Below are 21054 nucleotides of genomic sequence, written 5' to 3'. Positions count from 1 at the left end.
GTTTCAGAAGTGTTCATTTGCCCAGCACAATGCAATGTGATTGCAAAGAACTTCACAAATTCTGGAGTAATGTCGCCTCTCTCCCGCTTCATGTGAAGCTGGTGAACAACGCATCTGCATGGATCTACTCCTGCCTTTTTAGTGCCTTGCCGTTTACTCATGCACCCACAGCCTTTCTAAAAGAAATGGGATTCTTACTTTCACGGCTGTGTGAACATGACACCAAAAGCTGCTCCTCTGGCAGTTTGGGGGGGGATGAGGATGTCATGCTGACACATCCAGGGCTTGATCTGACAGCAAATAAGTATTACAAAACAATCCAAACTACCTCCACTTTGAATGGGCTCAACTGGGAGGAGAAAGCTCTCCTGCTTTCAAGCACACGAACCCTCACATGTTCAGTGGAGACTTGAGGGGCAGGAGGAAGCATGAGCAGATGGGGGTCAGAAGATAGCAAAGGTTTTTACACTTTATATGGTCAGAAGACTGCCATGCCCTTCCTCCTTTCCCCAGAGCCTCTGTACTCTAAGCCAGGTCTAACCTTTCCAAATGTAAGCAACACTGGTTTATGCTGTCTCAAACCAGACAATTTGAAACATAAGGCTGACTGCTGCCCTCCATTGCCCTTCCCTAATCCACCTGCCAGCAGTCCCAAGCACAGGAGACAAAGGGGTTTGTCTCCTTTTGCCACTATATGCATGCTTTTAGGGCACACAATGACAATCAGGACAAAAAATACCACTGGGATTTCTTTGTATTGTGTCGATGCAATGTAATTTGGCAGCACACAGAGAATGAAGCAGAAAAACAGCAGGGAAGATGGTGATGGGAAACCACACACTCAGGCTGCAGGAGTCAGGAGTCAATTTATGCATGGTTCTGGAAGACAAATGTAAGTGGGGCACGTACACGTGTACATGCATGCACATGCACACAGACCAGCTCAGGTAGGCCTATGGGAGTAAGTCAGGAGGGGCAGGAAACATTTGAACACAGCCAGAAATAAAGAGATCAGTAGCTTACCTCAGCTTACCATCCCCCTCAGAAAGAAGGGATGCTTGGACAGGAGCTGCTGTAACTAGATAACCACTCCTTTGCACTCACCCTGAAGTGAGGGCTCCTGGCAGAAATATAGGCTGGCAGAGCACATGCAGACACCAAAAAAGCTAAAAAGAGCTCAAACCCAGTTCTCCTGTGAGATAAAGTGGCTAGAATTCTTGATTACAGCATAGGTTGCAATTATTTCTCATCTGCAAGGAAAAGGAGATGTGTCTGGGGAGCCAAAAGCAAGAGAAAAGGAGAAAAGGAGCATGGGAATCACTGCAGGGGGGTCTACAGGTAAGGCATCCAAAGAGAAGATCACATGGTGAGGCTGAGCAGGTGGAAAGCAGAGTGGGTGAAATTTGTACAAGTAATGACTAGATTGATGGGTTCCTGCTCTCCTACCAGACACCATCTTTGTCATGAGGGAGAGGCAATGCAATTTTAATTGCCTGCACTGAGTTTGGGAGACAGCTATTATTTTTACCCTGGGTCACCATGTTTTCCCCAAAGCAGGGATTGAGGCTGTGCATACGGATGCCGTACCCTGTGCCCCAAGTGAAGCAAACAAAAGTGCTCATTCCTTTCTTAAATAAAAGAGAAGGGAAACAAAAGGAAAACAACAAAGAAAGGAAAAATATTTTCATTTTCACACTAGCAGCAAGCAGCAGGCGAGAATCAAGAGGTGCTAAGAGATGCAAGCAGGTCCTTTCCAACAGATACCTTCTTCTTCGCCAGCAATAAGTCCTGGTAAGCATTGGAACGGAGGAAGCGCGCATAGCTGTCACTCTTCATCAGCTTGTAAATGTGCTCCTGTGGGATGGGAGGAAATGAGAGACGGAGAATTGTTATCAAACCTCATTTAGACATCACAGGGATTTAAAACACAGCGAATTAGAAGGAAGAGAGGCTGATCAAAGTTCTAATTAAGTCTGCTATTATTGATTATCTGTGTTGTGGTAGCGTACAGGAGGTCCTTCCTGGGGCAGGACCCTGCTGTGCCTGGGGCTGTAAGAACACAAAGCAAAGAGATGGCCCTCACCCCAAAGGCTGGCACATATTATTCAGTAATCAGTGTTGTTCTGCAAAGACTGCAACTCTCTGAAGTCCCCAGATTATATGCAGGTGTCTAGTCAGGCTGATATTACTGGGATGTCTCAAGAAGGAAGAAGTAAACAACAGACACTGTCCCACAGATTGGATCTCATTTTACCACTCATAAATATTTGAACTATCACCCAGCACTCCTCTGCCCTTCATGGAGGGGAAATGATACTTGGATGCATTTCAGCTCCACTTAAGACACAGACATAAAGAAGCCAACCTGTTAACATCCTGAAACAGCCTGTATCTCCGTGAGGTTTTAGGACAAGATCAGATGTGGATGGCTACATTGCACATTTAAAGTTATGTCAGATGAGACCTTCCCATACAGTCTTTTTGTTCCCAGCAAGCCAAACCACTGTGAGCAGTTTGTTCTGAGAGCACTTAGCTATGTGCATCTTGAAACTTACAAAGTGATGTTTCCTTGCAGCAGAACTTAATGCCTAGCCTTTTCCAATTTCCTCGCTTAGTTTTACTTTCCTGCTGAGAATCCCTCAACGTAGTCAGCTCTTCTCCTAATTATCCCTGGATTTGCAATAGACATTATCCCAAACACGAAGAAAATCAAAACACTTTGACCACATAAAGACTGAGAACACACTAAAGGAAGTTAAAGAGAAGAAAAAAAAAAGGCACCCTGAGCATTTCCCTTAGACTTTGCCCAAGGAAGCACTTTTACAGAGTTAATGAGCATTTTTATCTATACTGGTTTGTACAACGTGAAATATTCTCTCCTGCCCTAAAGCCATTGTACATGAAACTTTAGAAGAGCCAAACCAGAATGAAGCTGCATAGCTTACTTCACACTGTTAACAAGCCAAGCAGAATCCCCTTATCTTTGCCATCATGGGTAATTAGCGATGACCTGCCTATACACAGAAGAACTGCTTAATTCAGCTTTCTTGCACTATTTGGTGTAGTCCTAAGAGGGGCATAACTGCCACTGGTTTTCCTATGACACAGCACAAACATATCCTTGGAGCTACAACCTGGTAGGGAACAATTTTTACTGGATAATTTCCATACTTGGTTTTAGACCTGACACATCCTCATTTGTGTAGCACTATCCTTCTGAAGGACAGCACAAGATTTTGCAATAGAAATGCTCATGGAAAGCCATTTAGTAACTGTCACCCTCCCTTGCTGCAGAAAAAAAGCACAGAGGAGGGCACAGCTTCATACTTCTCAACTATAGCACTGCCATGAGATTCCACATCCAGCTCTGGGACATTTTTTCTATTTGTTCAGGACAGAACAAGACAAGTATGCACTAAGACAAGATGAGGGAAAATAATACATGTCATGGATGTGGTTGTCAAAAGGTTTCTGTGTCTCTGGTGTGAATAAAGATTTTCAACATCTGCTCTCTCTCAAATACTTCAGCTAGCTGAAATGCAGGGCTCAATTTAAACCCAAGTATATTGCAACCAATTCAATCTGTATTGTTACCTCCTAAGATTTCTCAAGGAGAGTCCATGTACTCCTAGTGAGTCCTTCATGACAATCTGGGAAAACAAAACCACCACTTAACATTATACCTAAAAGTTTTTTTCCTTCCTCTTCCATGACCAAGAGGAGACTGATGAGTCAACAGGGCAGTCACCTTGGAGTCCATCAACAGTGAAGAGTCTGAGCAGTCTCCAGAGTCCCCTTCCTCCCAGCAGTCCTTCCTTGCAGTATCTAGCACATGCAAGGAGCTGGAGAGAGTGGAGTGCTGAGCAGGAAGGTGCTGTGAGGCCAAGGTAAGGAGATGGGAGACAGGCATATTTTGATAGATATGTGATTAAGGTTTTCTTTTTTTAATACCTTTGGAGTCTAAATTATTTCTTTACCTGTGGTCAGACAAGTGGTTCTGCCCTGGAGAACCGCCAACAGTTTTGGAAAACAGCATTGTTTTCGTTGCCACAGGCAGCTCCCATGAGCCGCTTGCAGGCGAAGGAGAACACACCAGGTTGGCCACATAACCCACCAGAACACCAGCAGTAAATATATTTCTTGCTCATGTCAGGATGACTTCATGTATTTGACCTTAAAACAATAGAAGCTCAATGTCTGGCTGTGGGAAGATCAAAAATTACTTCGATCCTGAGATAAAATAAACCGCAAGCCAACTTCTTAACTGAAGCCCTCCCTGAAAAATAGGACTACTAAACACCCACAACCCAACTGCCAGTGCAGTTAGCTAATTGGTATGAAGCATTTTCTCTGCTTTTCACATGCTGGAATCACTGAGCAGTGACACTGCTACCTTTCTGCTGTTCACCAAAGATACAATCAAACAGGGAATAACTCTTCCTAGGCCTTAAATGCTAATGAAAAAAGAAGGCTGGGCATAGGGGAAGGGAGGGACATGCATAGCTTCAGAAGAAAACTTGGCTGATTAATTGCCAGAATTTAAGGGCTTGCTTTGAAGAAGCTCTGCACTGGGGGCACAAATGATCGTTCATTTCACAGCATTGAATCTCTGAAGAACCTACTGGATGTCTGAGCCAGTTGCTCAGGTCAGCAAAGACTGCTTTCCAACAGTATAGGACAGCTTATGTTGCTACAGCCAAAATCCCCACTGAGACTGCACCAGGCAGCTTCCTGCTAAAATCGTGGCTGCTACATATGTTCAGCCCAGTTACACACAAACTGCAGGGCAGGAAACACCAATGGCTAGGACATTCATTTCGATCTTTAGCCTACTCTGTTCCTTGCCACTGAGTAATTTTCTGCTATATTTTCTAGAATCTTCAACTTTCTAGGGAGAATTTACAGCTAGCCTTTAGCAGCTCTTTATTTCATAAATACATTGAAAGCAACTGGAGGGTTAGCAATAGAAATATTCTTCCATGGAAGCCTGAGCAACAGGCACATCAGCAGAGGTGCATTCACAGACTTAGCTGCTCTGTGCAACTTGCATGAATTGGCTTAGATTTTTAAAATCATGGATTTTTAACTCACTTTGGATCATTGCAGCCCCCTGGTTTCTCACATCTTATGTTACTGAGCAGCTGCTTTGTTCTTCCTCTTTATCACATGGTGGAGAGGGAGCACAACCTCACCACAGACAGCAATTTCCAACTGCAGTCAGCATCTCTAGGGATATACTTTATACACTTGCGCTCTCCCTTACACACCTGATACTGCTGGTGAGAAATCTGAGCCTTCCCAGCTTTATGCTGAGAGAGCTCTGCATTTTGTAAAGTTATTACAGGGTAACAAGCTCATTATTACTTGAATACACCCAGTAAATGTACTACTTGTGTAATTTTTAACAAAGCAGCTGTAGCTCTGGACATTACAGTCTCTTGCACTGCAACCAGCCTGGTCAGACTTATCACTGCAACATTTCTTTGAAAGCATCATGGGAAGTTCCTTTGCTGTATCTGCACCACAGCAGGAGAAACATTTCTTCTAGGCAATGCAGCATCTAGGTTACCTCTCCCCAAGTAAGGCTCAGGCTCTCAGCTCCCTGCTCTAGTCTTAAGACAGTGATCTTTTAGAGGGTCACTCTGCAAAACCATCAAACAAGGTAGCACAGGCAGAAAGGGGGGGGGGGGGGGGGGGGGGGGGGGGCGGAGAGGAGGGAGGGATGTGGGCTGTGCAGGGAAAGGCCTTTCAAGATCTGGCCAGGAGTTGAAGTTGACAGGTGTCACACATCCCACCGGTCTCCCCTGTCACCTTGCCAGCTATCTCTGAGCACCAAGCTGCCATTTCAGGCCACTGCCGTAGCAGCTGTGAGTGGAGACAGGGACTGACTTGGCATGTGCAAGCAGCAAGCCCTGGTGAGCAGGATTTGTGAGCTGAGCGGTCACTTAGTCCCCTGCACAGCATGCTGTTGATGAGTGCTGGCTGTACTGATGCTCCCCTGTGAGGGTGGATGCACATTTGGAAATGTCAGCCTAATGTGGAGGGCAAGGCAATAACCTGAGTTTGTAATTACGGTGGATTTCACCTCCAGCAAGCAAACAATTCTCTTACAAGGCTCCTGTAAGCAGAGCAGGTTTGCTGTCAAACATCCCCACAAAGAAAGCTGGTGAGGGACTTTTTAGGGTGTCAGGTAATGATAGGACTAGGGGGAATGGCACAAAAATAGAAATGGGCAGATTCAGATTGGATGTTAGGAAGAAGTTCTTCACCATGAAGGTGGTGAGGCACCCAGGGAGGTGGTAGAAGCCTCATCACTGCAGGTTTGTAAGGTCAGGCTGGATGTGGCTCTGAGTAACCTGATCTAGTGTGGGGTGTCCCTGCCCATGGCAGGGGGGTTGGAACTAGATCATCCTTGAGGTCCCTTCCAATCCTAACAATTCTATGATTCTATCATCCCCAGAACTGCTGTTCTACAGATCCTGAACCAAGGCAACAGAAACAATGTGTGCCACTCCTTGAGAAAAAGGCATGCAACTGAACCACATCGCCTCTGTGGTGGGAAGAACTACACAGCAGTTCTGAAGGCTATCCTGTTCCACTGGGCATCGTTGTATTAGGCTTGTATCATGAGAATTGCACTTCAAACAGTGTAGCCATCACCACTGCATGAAATAAAGGAAGGGGGGGGTTGGGGAAAGAAAAAGAACATTTTAAAGGGGGGAATGTGGTCACTTCTGTGAATTAAAAACCAAAGGAACCAACCAGGTAAATCACAAAAACATTCTTTTCCACATTTATGTGAAACCAAGAGGAAATCCCATCCCTGACAGCTTAAGTGCAAGGAAATGAGCCCTGCTAAGGTTCAGCATCTCTTGGCTGTTTTCCTTCCAGAAGCTCTATCTTTGGAAAGAGATGAAGGACAAGCTCTGTAAATTTTCCTGACAAGAGGGGAAAGGAGGAGGAAAAAAAAAAGAATAAAGTTTGCAATCCAGACGGGAATGTGGGAGGTGGTTGAGATAGCAGAAACTGTCTCAAAGCTGCACCTGCTTCAAATCAATGCTCTGCAATGTTATCTCAGGGTTCTCTCCTCCCCTGCAGTCAAAGCGCAGTGACCCTGAGAAGGGCACTGGTGGCAGCCAGGAAGGACCTTGGGAACACTGGGGAATGATGTGGGAAAAAACCTGAGTGATAAAAAAACAACAACACGTGATTTGCATGAAGCACCTGGCAGACCTCAGGAATTGTGGTTAGGACATTTGTTTTTAGCAGAAAATTGTTGTTCTTTCTTCTGGATTCATGAGGTGTTAGGTATTAGGTAATAGGTTGGGCTTGATGATCTCTGAGGTCTTTTCCAACCTTATTGATTCTACAAGACGAGAGGAGTGTTGGTGGTTAAACAGCCATTTCTATTCCCACCTGTATCTAACCCACTGTGACATTTTGTGACAGGCTTGACAGTTTTGGGGGGTTGTGAAGGTCAACCCCATGACCTTGGAACACTGGTCAGATTCCAGAAAGCCATTAAATTTTAATGTGCTGATAGAAATCTTTCCCTGTTTGTGCCTAAAGACAAACCCAAGCTTTAGATATGAGGGGAAATAGGGGGAAATTGCTAATTATTTGTTCCTTTCAAGGGGAAGTTTCTCATTTAGCACATTTTTAGCCCATTCCAGGGGACTTACACTAAGGCTAGAGAGCTGTTGAGATTCATTTGAGCCCCAAGTGCCCACTTTGCCCTTCATAAACTGGTCAGAAACCTCTTTGCTGTACCTATCCCACTAATACATTTTGGATTGCTTTGGAGCATCCTTTCACCCCATCATCAACATCTGGTATTAAACTAGTGAGAGCTGATTTGGAGACCCCTTTGTATTGCAAGCATGTGAACACCAGCAGCTGCCCCTCAGACCGGCTGCAAGGGAGATTTGCAGAACGTCAGACAAATCCATTAGAAGAAAAGCCCACAAGCAACACAAAGCAGTAGATTAAACAACTAAATAAATAATAGTGAACCACAATGAGTGTTAAAGATTGTTCTACCTTTATGCTGGGCACTGGGGAGGAATTTACTGCAGAAACACAGGAGAGAGTAGCACCTCTGTGAATACCTTGTGGCCTTCCCTGGAAAGATGATAATGGATGCCAGCTGAGGACCTGCCCAGGGTTTGCTTTTGGAAGAGCTGCCTCTATAGCACAGAGGACATGAGAAGGAGAAAGCAGGGAGATGCTTTTCTGAGCACAGAGCATGTGACTGCTGCACTTTCCAATTAGGCTTGGCAGCAGCCTAACACCTTTCTGTCACCTCTATTCTGCATGGACATCTGTGACAGAGGAAGTGAGGTGCCAGCATGCTCATCAGCATGCAGTCAGCAAAACCTGCCATCCAAGGAGTGTTGGAGACATATTCTGTTCACTCTGTTGTACTCTTCCTAATCCATCCTCAGGAATCCCACCTGAATGGCATGACCCCCTACCAAACCACCACCAGATCTTCCAAAAAGCCAAAGAAAGTAAAGGAGACTTACTCCTCTTTAGCAGTCACTTGTGCCACCACTGAATGCAACAGTTCCTAGGCGCAGTTATGCTCAACTGCCATTCCATCTCACTGACACTGCTGAAAAGCACTTTAGAGAAAGCAAAAAAAAGTGCTGCATCAGCTCTGGAAGCTGGAGTAGTTGGTAGCTGGCACAGTTGAGATGAGGCAAGGAGTGAAGAAGCCGCAGCAAAGACCTTCACACTTGCCCTGACTGAACCTGATGGGAAAACACCAGTGTAGGGGTAGGAGGCAGGGAAATACAGAGCGGGGTTATTCCAATTCCACTTAATGTCTCCAAATCCCCACTAAGAAGGCCTCCGGATCTGCTTATTCTGGTCCTTGCATTTAGTATTTTACATTTCTCAACATTATTGTACTGTGGGGTTTGAGCTGTCTGCAAGCATTAACCAGGGAGAGCCCCCTTCCCAAAGCCTCACCAGTACCTGGCAGTACTGCCAGTGAGCAGGGTCAGGGCTAACTGGGTGCTCTGGCTCCTCTGGGAGTACTGGGCTTTCTTGATTTATAGTTCAGAAAAGAAATATTTCAGGTTGGTAAATGGCACATAAGAGTCTTGGCCTGAGCATGAATTGCTCTGGAAAATCTGAGCAATATCTTTTTTGGCCACTCTCAAGTTATTTAAGTGACACAATAATTTACACCCACAGTTTTAACTGCTGCATTTTCTTCACACTCAACCAAGTTGGCTTTACTACTAAGGAAAAAAAAAGATGAATAATTATACTGTAATATAGACTAACCTCCCTGCTAAACTAAAAGGCATTTCAGGGAAGAAATGAAATTACACTGGGCTGAAGGCATAGGAACATAAGAAAGAGCTTTAGCAGGAGGGATAACTGTAAGCAATGAGAGCTCATTTTGAGTAATACACAGAAATCCTTTGTTTAGCCCTGTAGAAACATAGTTGGAAACACAATGTAAATCTTTTGTGGGAAAGTGCATTGATAAAAGTAACACATAAATTTAGCTTTGGCTCCTCTGCAAATTGATGAGACAACTGGTTTACTTCATACCTTCCAACATACAAATGGGAAGGCAGCACTGCCAGGGGGTCCATGGCAGACGCAGTGCGGAAGACTAGAGAGACGAAGGGCTGTCAAGCACTGTGCAGTTAAGGGGTCAGCCTGGCACTGCAGGAGGATTTAGTCCTAAATATAGCAAGGGCTATCCTGGGAGACAAGAGTGGGCTGCTGGGAGCCTAACGCCGTATGAGCAGCTTTAGGTTTTGAGAACAATGATCGTGGCTAAGAGGCTGATTCTCTCAATATGGGCCAAATCCTGGCTACTGGCAAAAAGCCCAAGTGAACAGGTTTTGCCTGGGAGGAGGGGACAACCTTGTGTAGTATTTGGGAGACAACCATCTCTTTTCCAAGCAATAGCTAGAAGTTGCAGCAATGAAGATGCAGTTTTTCACTGCTATCTATGCTGTCGTATAGCTGTGAGATGTAACTACTTAAGCTTTTGGGCAACACTATGACACTTGCAGAGCTGCCTGCAGCTTGCTCTCTCTGTTTTCTCTGGAGAAAATCCTGTCTAAAAGTCGAGTTGTGCCATGGAATAAGCAGAATCCCTTGCAGAGCAGAAAGGAAATTCTGTTGCACTGGGGCAGTTTGTGTCACACAGGATACAGTGAGAGAGCAGGATGCAGCCCTACAGAAACAAGCAGCATACAGCTTCCAAGTAAAAGTGGCTGAGGTAAGATAGGGACCACTGGCTCTGCCTATCTAGGGAATGCCTACCTAGAGAATCTGCTGGAGACATGAACAGCCTTCTGTGCCTCATCAACATTTTGCCTGCAAGGCATCTACTGCTATGTCACCTTGGACTGCCTTGAAGCAATTGAATTCAAGCTACTGGAGTCCACTCTATAAATGTGTATCAAAATCTTACAATCATTTGCCAATGAACCCCATCCTGACAGCACAGAACAGTCCTAACTGCTGCAGGATGAGAAGGGGAGATGTGAAATGCATTGTTGATACATCTCCCTAAGGCTGGTTGGTAGTTGTTGGTTTTGTTTATTTGTTTTAATTGCAAGGGTAGATGCTTTATGAGATGACAAACCTTTAGAAAAATTAAAGGCTGCAATGATCCTACAGCACATGGCTTTGGCAGGTGTCGAACTGAGTTATCCAGAAGAACCACCTATCATCCATAAGAATTGGACTCCCTGGAGTCCTGGCTTCTCGAGTAGAACTGTATGCACTTGCAAGCACTTTTACTCCCTGCCTGGGAGAAAGAGAATAATGCCAGCAGCTTCCTGACCTTCACACTAAGAGGAGATTTGACATGCAGTTGTTTCTTGCATTCAAGCAGCACAGTGTACACTGCTAGCACACTACTGGCACAAGAGTCCCAGAGTTCAAGTGGCGAATGGAATTTTTAAGCAAGCTAGAGGTTTGCCCATGTAATGCATATAAAGATATTTTTTGGCATTAGGAAATGTCAGGCACATGAGGTTCATGTGTGTAGTTCTAGCCAGCTTAGCAGGATCAACACCCTGAATAACAGGCAGACTACTATCCTGTGGGAATATGCTGACTGTTCTTGTCACTCCATTCCCATGATCCTTCATTTGGAGAGATCTGCTGTCTTCCATCACTGTGTGTGCAAGGACTTTTTCCTAGCCCATTTTTTCTGCTTGTCTGCAGCAGAGGGGCATTAGCTTAGACAGTAGTTTGATTCCTGGTGCCTTCAGAGACAGAAAGGCAATGGCAAAACAAAGGCTGGATGTTAGATGGTTTTCGTATAACATGACTACTAAGCTACAAATTAAAATAAAAGGCAAAGGATAAAAGAAGTACTTTCTGATGTGCCCTGTGTGTGCACACTTCAGAAATAAATCCCAGGAAAGTAGTAACAGTGAATATCTGCTCCTCTGCAGACCTCTGCTTCAAGTCTTTTGTTTCCTGCTTTGTGCAGCACCAGGAATGCCAACAAAACCCTCCAACATCACTTCCCTAATTTCTGCTCCAGACACCTAATTGCTCTTCTGGGTGTATTTGTGGGGCTCTTGGTTTTAGATTCTGTTTGGTTGTCAGTTGTCTTGTGAAATCCACAAAGGAAGGAGCTTGCATTTCTGTTTGTGTGCATAACAAATATACAGCAACAGAGAGGCTGTGCATGAAGGTGTTTTCTCCAGTCACCATGAGCCACATACAGGCAAGACAACCACCATGCAATGTAAAGAAATATTTTCTTCTCCAGTCCCATGGACTCAGAGGCAAAAGAGGAGAAAAGGATAAAAGTCAAGGCCTTTTGCAGTCCTGACTTCCACAAGAAGGTCCAGGCTGTCAAAAGTCTCCAGGGGGCCTGAGCATCATCCATGCTTGCTTTCACATCCTCTGCATACTTGAGAAGAAAAGGTCAGTGGAAGAGAGGTCATCTCTTACTTTCCTTGGTAGAAAATGACATTTTGTTTCCAAGAGATCCTTGCTTACACTTGGAGTTTGTTTTTGAATGAAGTGGGATCCTGTCGAGTTTTACTGGATGGGACAGAATACAAACTGAGGTCTGACCACTGACGCATCCTGCAAACACTTTCATCTCTAGCATAGTCCAGAACTAACTGCACCAACACCTGGGGCAGCTGAGAGCAAGCAGTGGGCCCAAATCTTAAATCTCAGAACAGATTCAAGGAAGAATTTTTTTTTGCAATGAAGGTGGTGAAACACTTGCATGTATTGCTGACATTGGTGGTAGATGCCTGTGGTAGTTTTAGGCTGTACCTTTAAAATCTGTCAACCCACCACAATGCCCCATTCCTGGAAACATTCAATGTCAGGCTGGATGGGGCTCAGAGCAACCTTATCTAGCTAACGATGGCCCTGCTCACTACAGGGGAATTGGACTACATGACTATTAAAGGTCTCTTCCAACCCAAACCATTCTATGATTCAGATCTGGGCCAAGTACATTTCTGGTTTGAGCAATCTGGAGTTTGGTATTATGGTCTAAATCCACTCTGGAATTAGCTAAGGATCTACACAGTACAGTTAAAATCCCTAACTGAGCCAGGATTAGAACTGAATTTCCCTGAATCATCTTCACAAAAACAATAGCTGGTCAGTTCAGGTAAAGGAATGCCAATCTAAAACTCTATGTTATTTATTAAGGAAGAAAAATAAACAAAGCAAACAGGAAAGTAATTCCAAAAACAACCATGCGGCTTACCTTAATCAAGCATACCTGCCTCTGAAGCATACCAGTAAATGTCCCCATAAGCAAACATTATTATCAGGAGACACAATGCATTCTTAGGATCCCAGTCCCAGTGCCAAGGGACTGAAGAAGGGATTAAAGACTTTCTGAAGACAGGGCAGGCAAGGAGATGCCTGAAGATGGTGGTGGATTGGGAAATGCTTAAAAACTAATAACATGTTATACAGATAAGTCATAAATGGAGAACTCTGGGTTCCCATGTTGAAGATAAATTACTTCGTCTGTCAGCAGCTTCATTAGCCAAAGGAGGCTGTTCAGATGGACTCAAACCTATTTACTTTCCAAAGCTGTCTGTGCCTGTTTCATATTGTGGGGCCCCACATCGGTTGTTCAATGATGCTGACAATTCCTGTGGGAGCTCACATCCTGCTAAGTAGTTCACTATTTAATTGAACTGACCTTTCCTGATGGTGCCCCTTGTATTAAAAGCTGCTTTAGTCCCCAGTGGAAATGGTTAGGTAATCATAATATTTTACTCAGTGGACAGTTGTTTAAGAACAGAAAATAATCAGCTAAATTGGTAGGCTTGCCTCTGGAGGGGCCCAGTGCTAAAATGACAAAAGGTGCTGAGATGAAGATAGCTGGGAGGGCTGATGATCAGGACAGAGCTATAAGCAGGGGCTGTGCTGCTCGAAGATGGGAAACAACAGCAAACTGGATGGCTGGAGAGGCAAGCACAGGCTGAGCTGGCACAGCACACTCTGCTGGGAGCCAGAGCAAGCTGGCATACCTTGAGTGGAGCACAGGGTGAACGAGGGCAGATGCAGGAGACACAGGTCTGCAGAGTGCACCAGCAGCCAGGGACACACAGAAGGGTAAATATCTTAAGCTGAGATGGGGAAATGGCAAAGCACTTGTTCCTGTAATACAGGAATCCATCTTAGAAAGAGGTCTGCCTGAAATAACAAATGCACACTACATTCAGGTTTGGATTAGGAGCTCTTTGATTATGTTTGGAGCTGAGATTTTCAGTGTCACTTTTCTTAAACAGAGGAACCATTTGCCTTCTGAGCACAAGCAGTGTTGGTACAAAGAGGTCTTAAGTGAGAGGCGTGCTCATCCGGAGCCTCCTTTTCTCCATGGTTCCTTCTAGGACAGTTGTCTTACCAGATGGTCATGCAGCATCTGGGAGAGCTCTTTGGGGCTGGGAGCCAGGGCTGTGTTAAGAAGCACATTCATGTAGACCGTTAAGCATCTGATAACAGATGACGCTTTGCTTTCAACTTATGGTTATAATGCATTCAGTACCCTGAAGAACACTGTGTGCTGCTACATCTTCCTTTTCCCAAGTACAGCAATGTATTCATTCCCAGCACTTTTTATACAGAATTGGCATTTTGCAGGTCTCCCAGGTCAGCTACAAGGGCTAGAGTGCCATGTCACCTTCTCCTACTTCTCCACTGCAGGAGCAGCAATTCATTTCCTCAGTTCAGCCAACTTTCTGCTTTCCTCTTTGAATCTCAGAGCTGCAGGCATTCAAAGAATGTGTTGTTCAGAAAACTAATTTTTTTCTTTTCTGTATTCACAAGGACATTGCAGTTGTTTTCCTCTTTGTGCTAAAGATACTCCTATTTTCCCTCCCACAGTAGGGTGTTTTGACTGGTTGTGTCTCTAGGAACATGGGATGTGTGGGAGCTCTCATGGGCTCCTGGTGCCGGAGTGCTGAGATAAGGAGCTGGGCTATGACCTGCCACTGATTCACGGACAACAGAACCCCCAAGGTAGCAAGACTGATGTGAGGGAGATGGCAGGATGGTATCTGAGAGATTCAGGGGAGCTACATTTGGTCCTGTGAAGCAGTGAGCAAACAAAAATGTTCCCTCTCCAGGATGAGCCAGTAACAGCCAACACTGTTCCAGCACTATGCTCTTCAGCAGCGTCCTGTTTCCCACTGCTTTTGTCAGTCAGTCTTAGGTATTTGGTCAAGCAGTTAGGAACAGCTTGCCTGGCTTTTGGAGAACTACCAGAAGACTATTGCACAAGAAGGTAACTGGGTCCACCTTCCACAGTGCTTTATCTTCTCCTGGCACAGACTTAAACTCCAAGAGGATCATAGCTGGGCCTGAAAGTCTACCTTTGATTCATACTTCTGTTTCTGTGAACCAAAACAGATGAGTTGAGGACATCCATCAGCATAAAAATCCTCTGAAATAAACTTAATCCACAGACCTAAAACTGCAGTCAAGAGCTCTAGCTTGATTTCATCAACTCTCTTTTGAATGGCAATTACATTACAAACTGATTAGGACAAGACAAAAATCCTTCATGCCTCCTTCTGATTTCTCAATGTCTAAACATCTCTCTCTTTCTCAGTACTTCTACTTATCAATTTAATCAGTTCACCTATCTGCTTTAACCTGCATTTTGCCATCATCATGTTTTTCAGGTGAGGCAAATTCTAGAGGAGTTTTTTGTTCACTAAAACTGAAAAGCAAAAAAAAAAAATCCAGAATGTCTCCATAGCCCTGTGTTCCTCAGCTGTACAAATAACATTTCAGTTGCCTGATATTCACAAGGGATTGACTTGAAACTTTGTGTACATCCTTCTACGCTGGCCCCGACGAGCAGGATCGCATGCAGGAAAATAATGCTGGCTTGAAAAATTCATTGCCTAGCCTTGTATAAGTGGTCTACAACACCTCCCCTGAGATGGAAATATTTTGTCAGTGGAGTATTTTGAAGAACTGCCTTTGAACAAAAATATTAAAAAAAAAAGAGAAAAGTTACTCTATTTTCTGTTGGGTTTACTACAGGATTTTGATTAAAAAAATTATTACAGGGAGGGTATCTTTGAATTGTATGCCTGGTAGTATTTGCCAAATGATCCCTTCTTTCTTTTTTTCTCTTTATTTTTAGCCTTAATAAACTGACATTTTAACTTTCTCAGAAGGTTATGCAGCTTTATCCTTGCCTGTAACTGTTTTTCTCAAATTATCTGCTTTCCTAAAGGCATTTTTTCCCCCTGTACACTTTATCTGCAAAATTTCCCTGATAAAACTGAGGCCCTTAGGAGGAAAGGATTGAGCTCACTGCATTGCCTACTGTCCTATCATTACTCTAAGGTATAGAATAGAATAGAATAGAATAGAATAGAATAGAATAGAATAGAATAGAATAGAATAGAATAGAATAGAATAGAATAGACAAGGTTGGAAGAGACCTTCAAGGTCATTGCATCCAACCTATCAACCAATCCAACCCACCTAATCAACTAAACCATGGCACTAAGCACCCTATCAAGTCTCCTCCTGAACACCTCCAGGGGTGGTGACTTCACCACCTCCACAGGCAGCCCATTCCAATGGGCAATCACTCTCTCTGTGTAGAACTTCTTGCTAACATCCAGCCTAAACCTCCCCTGGTGCAGCCTGAGACTATGTCCTCTTGTTCTGGTGCTGGCTGCCTGGGAGAAGAGACCAACATCCACCTGTCTACAACCTCCCTTAAGGTAGTTGTAGAGAGCAATAAGGTCACCCCTGAGTCTCCTCTTCTCCAGGCTAAGCAACCCCAGCTCCCTCAGTCTCTCCTCATTGGGCTTGTGTTCCAAATCCATCACCAACTTTGTTGCCCTTCTCTGGTCACGTTCCAGCAAGTCAACATCCTTCCTAAACTGAGGGGCTGAGAACTGGACACAGTACTTGAGGTGTGGCCTAACCAGTGCAGTGTACAGGGGGAGAATGACCTCCCTGCTCCTGCTGGCCACACTGTTCCTGATGCAGGCAAGTTTCTAGCTGTGTTGGAGGGAGCTGCAGCATTTGGGGTTTGGTGGGTGAGTAGAGATGTAATTAGCTGTAAATAAATAAATGATAAAAAGTGTATTAAGCAGGACTTTGATATAATATCAGCCATTCTGTAAATATGCCAGACTTTGGTGACAGGGAGTACAGAGAGACAAACTGAACTTTACAGCACTCTTTCATCTCTGCTTTCTCTGAGACATGGCTCCAGCTCACTGCGGCTTGCAGACTTATAAATTTTGGAGCATTTGTTCCCAGAGGAGCATTGGACTGTTATAACTGATAGATTCAAAGAAAATATCATTTACTCGGCTTGAATAGATATCCTCAAAGTCACTTCCAACGGTGCATCTCCTTTTTCATACAAGTGATCAGTGACAATGTAGTAGTGGAATATCACTCTAAAACTGAGAGCTTTATTAGCAGCAGTTCTATAAAATCAAACCCAAACCTGTGCATCTTCATACGTGTATCTCCCTGGGTCTTTGACATTTTGGCTTGTTTTCTCATAGCTGTGGGAATCCAGGTTGATAGCACTTTGGGCCCCAGGAGCCAGAAACTCTTGCCAGATTTCTTCCACTCTAGTGGTTACATCCTGCAGAGGTTGTTTCTTGAGATCTTGGACAGCCAACCAAAACCTGTACTAGGCAAAAATTAAAAGGGGAAAAAAAAGAGATATACCTAGATAAGACTTTGTGGAAAATCCCAAAGCACAGACATATTGCTTAACCTTGCACCTAGCTGAAATTCACAGAAGACTCCCCATTTAGCATGATTTCAGGGGGAAGTGTGGTATGCTTTACACCAGACCTTTGCACTGTAGCTAAGATCAGAACAGTGCCTTTAAGAAGTGATAGCTCTTATTCAAACCTTTCCTGTGGGAGTGTGATGTTGCCATGCAAATAGAAGTCCCCAGAGCCATGCAGCTGGAGAAAGGGAGTAGGCTCTGCCTCCCACAGCCCTACTACAATCTGCTGGTCATTCCTGCCTGCAGGATCAGCTGTCCAGAGGGGATACAAAGTGGAGAATAAACTTAATATTCATAGCATTTCCAGGGTGAAGTTATAGCACTCGCACTTCAGAGAAATCTGGGGGTTTAGTGACCTGTAAACTGATCAGCATTCAGATGGATGCCATGGAAAAAGATGTATCTTGTCATGGCCATACTCTAAAACTACAGGGGTATTTTCTTGACTGGACCACACTTATCATCTAAAGTAACTTCATAAACATTGAGGAGACAATCTCTTTGATGACTAAGGGCAGAACTCACAACTTGATCTGTGAAACCAAAGACCACAGAATACTTTTGCAAGCGTAACGTGTTATCTTTTACCCTAGGAACAAACAAAGGACATTTTGTTGATGGTGCTAGTTTTATTTATTCTTGTCAGAAATATGCTCTTTTGGGTGATTAAATCAGAAGATGCATAGCCCCTAAGTAGCCTTTTGTTTTGGAGAACTTTAACTTCTAGCAAGAAGTTATTCCTTGCAGCCTCTGCCCTGGGTACTCCAGGTCCTGCACCTCAGCTGAATGGGTACAATAGTGCTCTGCAGGGAGAAGTGCCAAGGGCTATAGGGCAGATAGGTAAATATTTGTCCTTTGCAGTCACCTGCAATAACCAGCTCTTTCCTACCCATGGCAAATGAGCTCATGGCCCAGGGATGACAAGGAGAGATGAAATTGCCTTAAATCTCCTGCCCTGCACTGCTATTGCACACCCACCTGTGCTCTATAGACTGCGCAGTAGCAAAAAGGTTTGTCTGGGCCACTGCTTATTCAGGGTATCTTCAAGAAAGTCTTGTCTTGCCTCCTTGCTGTTATGGGAGTCTATTAAACCAGTTAAACTTCAACTGAAAGCTTTTTTTCCAACCTCAAATGATTCAGTGTTGTCAGTCTGCTGCACTATGGCAAAGAAGGCCCAGTCTCTCTCAAACCAAAATCCTGTTAGCAGTGAGGGCAGGCAGAGAAGACGTAAACCCTCTGCTGGTTTTGACCCTCACTTCCTCACCAGCTGCAGCTTGTATCTAACCATGCCAGAAATACTGGGGTAATCAAAATCAAATGAGGCAGCTCACCAGTTTAACTTGGTCCCCTACTTGCAAGAGAGGGAAATAGCCAATTTGGGGAAAAGACTTCTGCACTGTGTGCAAGGTCAGCCTAAATCCTCCTTGCCTGCCCAATTCCTGCTCTGTGAGGCAGGCATGCAGGGTAATGATGCTCCCTGCACCCATGATTCCAACACAAGCAGGCCATGTTTGCAGGTACACGTTTTGTCTCTTGCTCCACTGCTGCTAAGTCAGTCCCACCTTGTGCTCTCAGCTGTTCCTACTCTCCCTTTCTCTCATCCAAATTATGTGCTGTGAAACCTGCAAGAGATATCGGGGGCTGTGCCACTGTCCTGAATCCCCATCTGGGCAGGACACCCTGCCCAACCTTATCAGTAACCCACAGTGCGACTGCCTGCCCTTTGCAGCAGTACTCCAGCATTTGCAGAACTACTGTATGCACAGGGACTAGTGTCACAGTCTTGACTTACACAAGCCACTTGCTCCTTCATATGGTTTTCCTTGCTTCTTAGCAGGCTGTCAGGATAATGGACTGGGGCAGCTCATTTACTACACCAGTGCTGGTGGAGTCCCATACCAGAGGTGCTCACATAGTTATGTTTGGGTTTATAAACCAAAATAGAGTGTCTGGGGTTGGTGGAGTGGTGTGTGGGGTTGGCCTTTTTTCATCTTCAGGATATTCAGTGTGCCTGATGTCCTGCCTTGGTACTTGAACCACAAGATGACACTCCCACTTATCGTAGGCACACAGAGAGTAAAGGGTGGCACTCACAGTGCGACGATCTGATGCCCTATGTGGCTTTCTTTTACTTCAAAAATATTATCTTTCCATTTCAGATGGGATGGGAACATGCAGAAAAAGCACAAAGAGAAAAGATGCTAATCATTCCAGAGTAGCTGGGACACTTTAGACAAGCACTTGGCTGGAGAAAAACATTTTCTGCTGGCTTATCTTCTGCCCCTGGAGCCGGGGAGGCGGGCTGGGAAAGCATGCTCATGAGAGAACTGGGCGCGCTGTGAAGTGACAGCTTGCCAGAACAGGAGCACCATCCATTTTAATAACCATTTGGCTCAATCTGAAAACCAACCAACCAGACCAACCTGACACTAACAAGAACAAGCTCTTTTCACTGCAAGCGATTGTGAATTCATGCCCAAGGCTGGATGTCCTCTTCAAGGCAAAGGGGAGTTTTGTCTTGGTAAAAATTTCAAAGCTATTCACTATAGCTGGTAACTGAAATTGAGGAACATCAAAGAGGGGTACCCAGCCCTGAAGCCTCAACTCCAAGGCAAATTCTCTGCCACAAGGAATCATCCTGAAGCCACTGCATAAGCTTCCTATGAGGTTTATAAAGTAATTACATCAGAGAAGCAGGTATTTCTGCCTAGGAAAGGAGCAGACACAATGGCTGCACTGGAACTTGTGCTCAAAGTGCAAATGCATTCCCCGAGTCAGTCCCACAATTTCAGCCACATGCTTTGCTTCCTCCCTTTCTCGGGGGAAGGAGGGGTGGAGGGGAAGATATCTCCAGTGAACACCTCTTGCACAGGGGAGAGAAAGGGAGATGCCCTCGTGTGTCCTCTCCACAGGTGCCCTATAAGCAGAGCAGGACTGGCACAGGGACTGTCTGCACAGAGGCAACAGCAGCATTGATCAGAGAGTCTTTGCCCTTTATAAAACAGCACGTAAGATCTGGAGAAGGCTGATAACATGGTGTTCTAAACTGTTGTCAGAGGCATAAACCATTCCAGCCTCATCCAGCTTGTAATTAAGCTGCTGTCATTTGCAGGAGATATCCCAGAATGGCGTTTTATCCTGCTTAGCCCACTCAAGGCACTGATTGCTCCTGGGCCCCAGCGTGGCTGCTCTGCCTCCCCGCAGGGCAGTGAGGAGGTCCTGGGTCACTGCGGCTGCTGTTTGCACAAGTCTCTCGGTGGAAAGACTGCTGTGGAAAGGCAGGGGCTTGCTTCTGAGCTACGGTGTGAAACAAATTTTTTTTTTTTAAAACCTGATCAAGAGGTAAGACATGGATGACTCCAGAGTCTGAGAAACAGCTGCCAACATAAGGACAGTGCTCTTTCCATCTTGGGGGGACACAATACCCCGGCTTGAGAGTGGAGTCAGCGAGTGACTGAGTTCAGGGTATAAACGCAGTCCCCTCCTTGCTTCTGCAGCTCCAGGTAAGTAGCTGGTGCACCCATTCTTACATCTCTCACCACTCACAGTCCTGTTCTCACCTCCTCTCTCCAAGGGAAGGAATACCATTTTAACATCATGCTTGGGAATGGGAATAAATGAAAGTAATAGGTATAAATCAACACGCAGTTCCGAGAGGGGAAGTATTTACATCTTCGTGTTGCTTAACGGTCAGATCCTCGGAACAGCGAGCTTGGTGTGGCTGAAAGCAGCTGCAACCTGTCCTCCGTGGGGCATGCTGGGGATAGATACCTGCAGCAAGGCTGCAGGGCACG

General features: G+C 44.9%; 1 protein-coding gene across 4 annotated transcripts in view; it reads right to left on the bottom strand.

Annotated features, from left to right (window-relative positions):
- Positions 1-21054, bottom strand: part of RGS6 (regulator of G protein signaling 6) — a 296480-nt gene that overhangs the window by 25498 nt on the left and 249928 nt on the right. For all 4 annotated transcript variants that reach the window (XM_068162146.1, XM_068162148.1, XM_068162147.1 and 1 more), the window contains 2 exons: positions 16964-17150; positions 1765-1854 (listed from right to left, as the gene is read on the bottom strand). In XM_068162146.1, coding sequence (XP_068018247.1) covers positions 1765-1854; positions 16964-17150 — 277 coding nt within the window. The remainder of the gene's footprint in view (positions 1-1764; positions 1855-16963; positions 17151-21054) is intronic.

The sequence above is a fragment of the Melanerpes formicivorus genome, unplaced genomic scaffold, assembly GCF_026170545.1.
Source record: "Melanerpes formicivorus ecotype bairdi unplaced genomic scaffold, bMelFor1.0.p_v2 SCAF_62, whole genome shotgun sequence".
In the NCBI taxonomy this organism is placed as follows: Eukaryota; Metazoa; Chordata; class Aves; order Piciformes; family Picidae; genus Melanerpes; species Melanerpes formicivorus.
The sequence above is the reverse complement of the archived record's forward strand: the minus strand, read 5'-3'. Positions and strand labels throughout refer to the sequence as shown.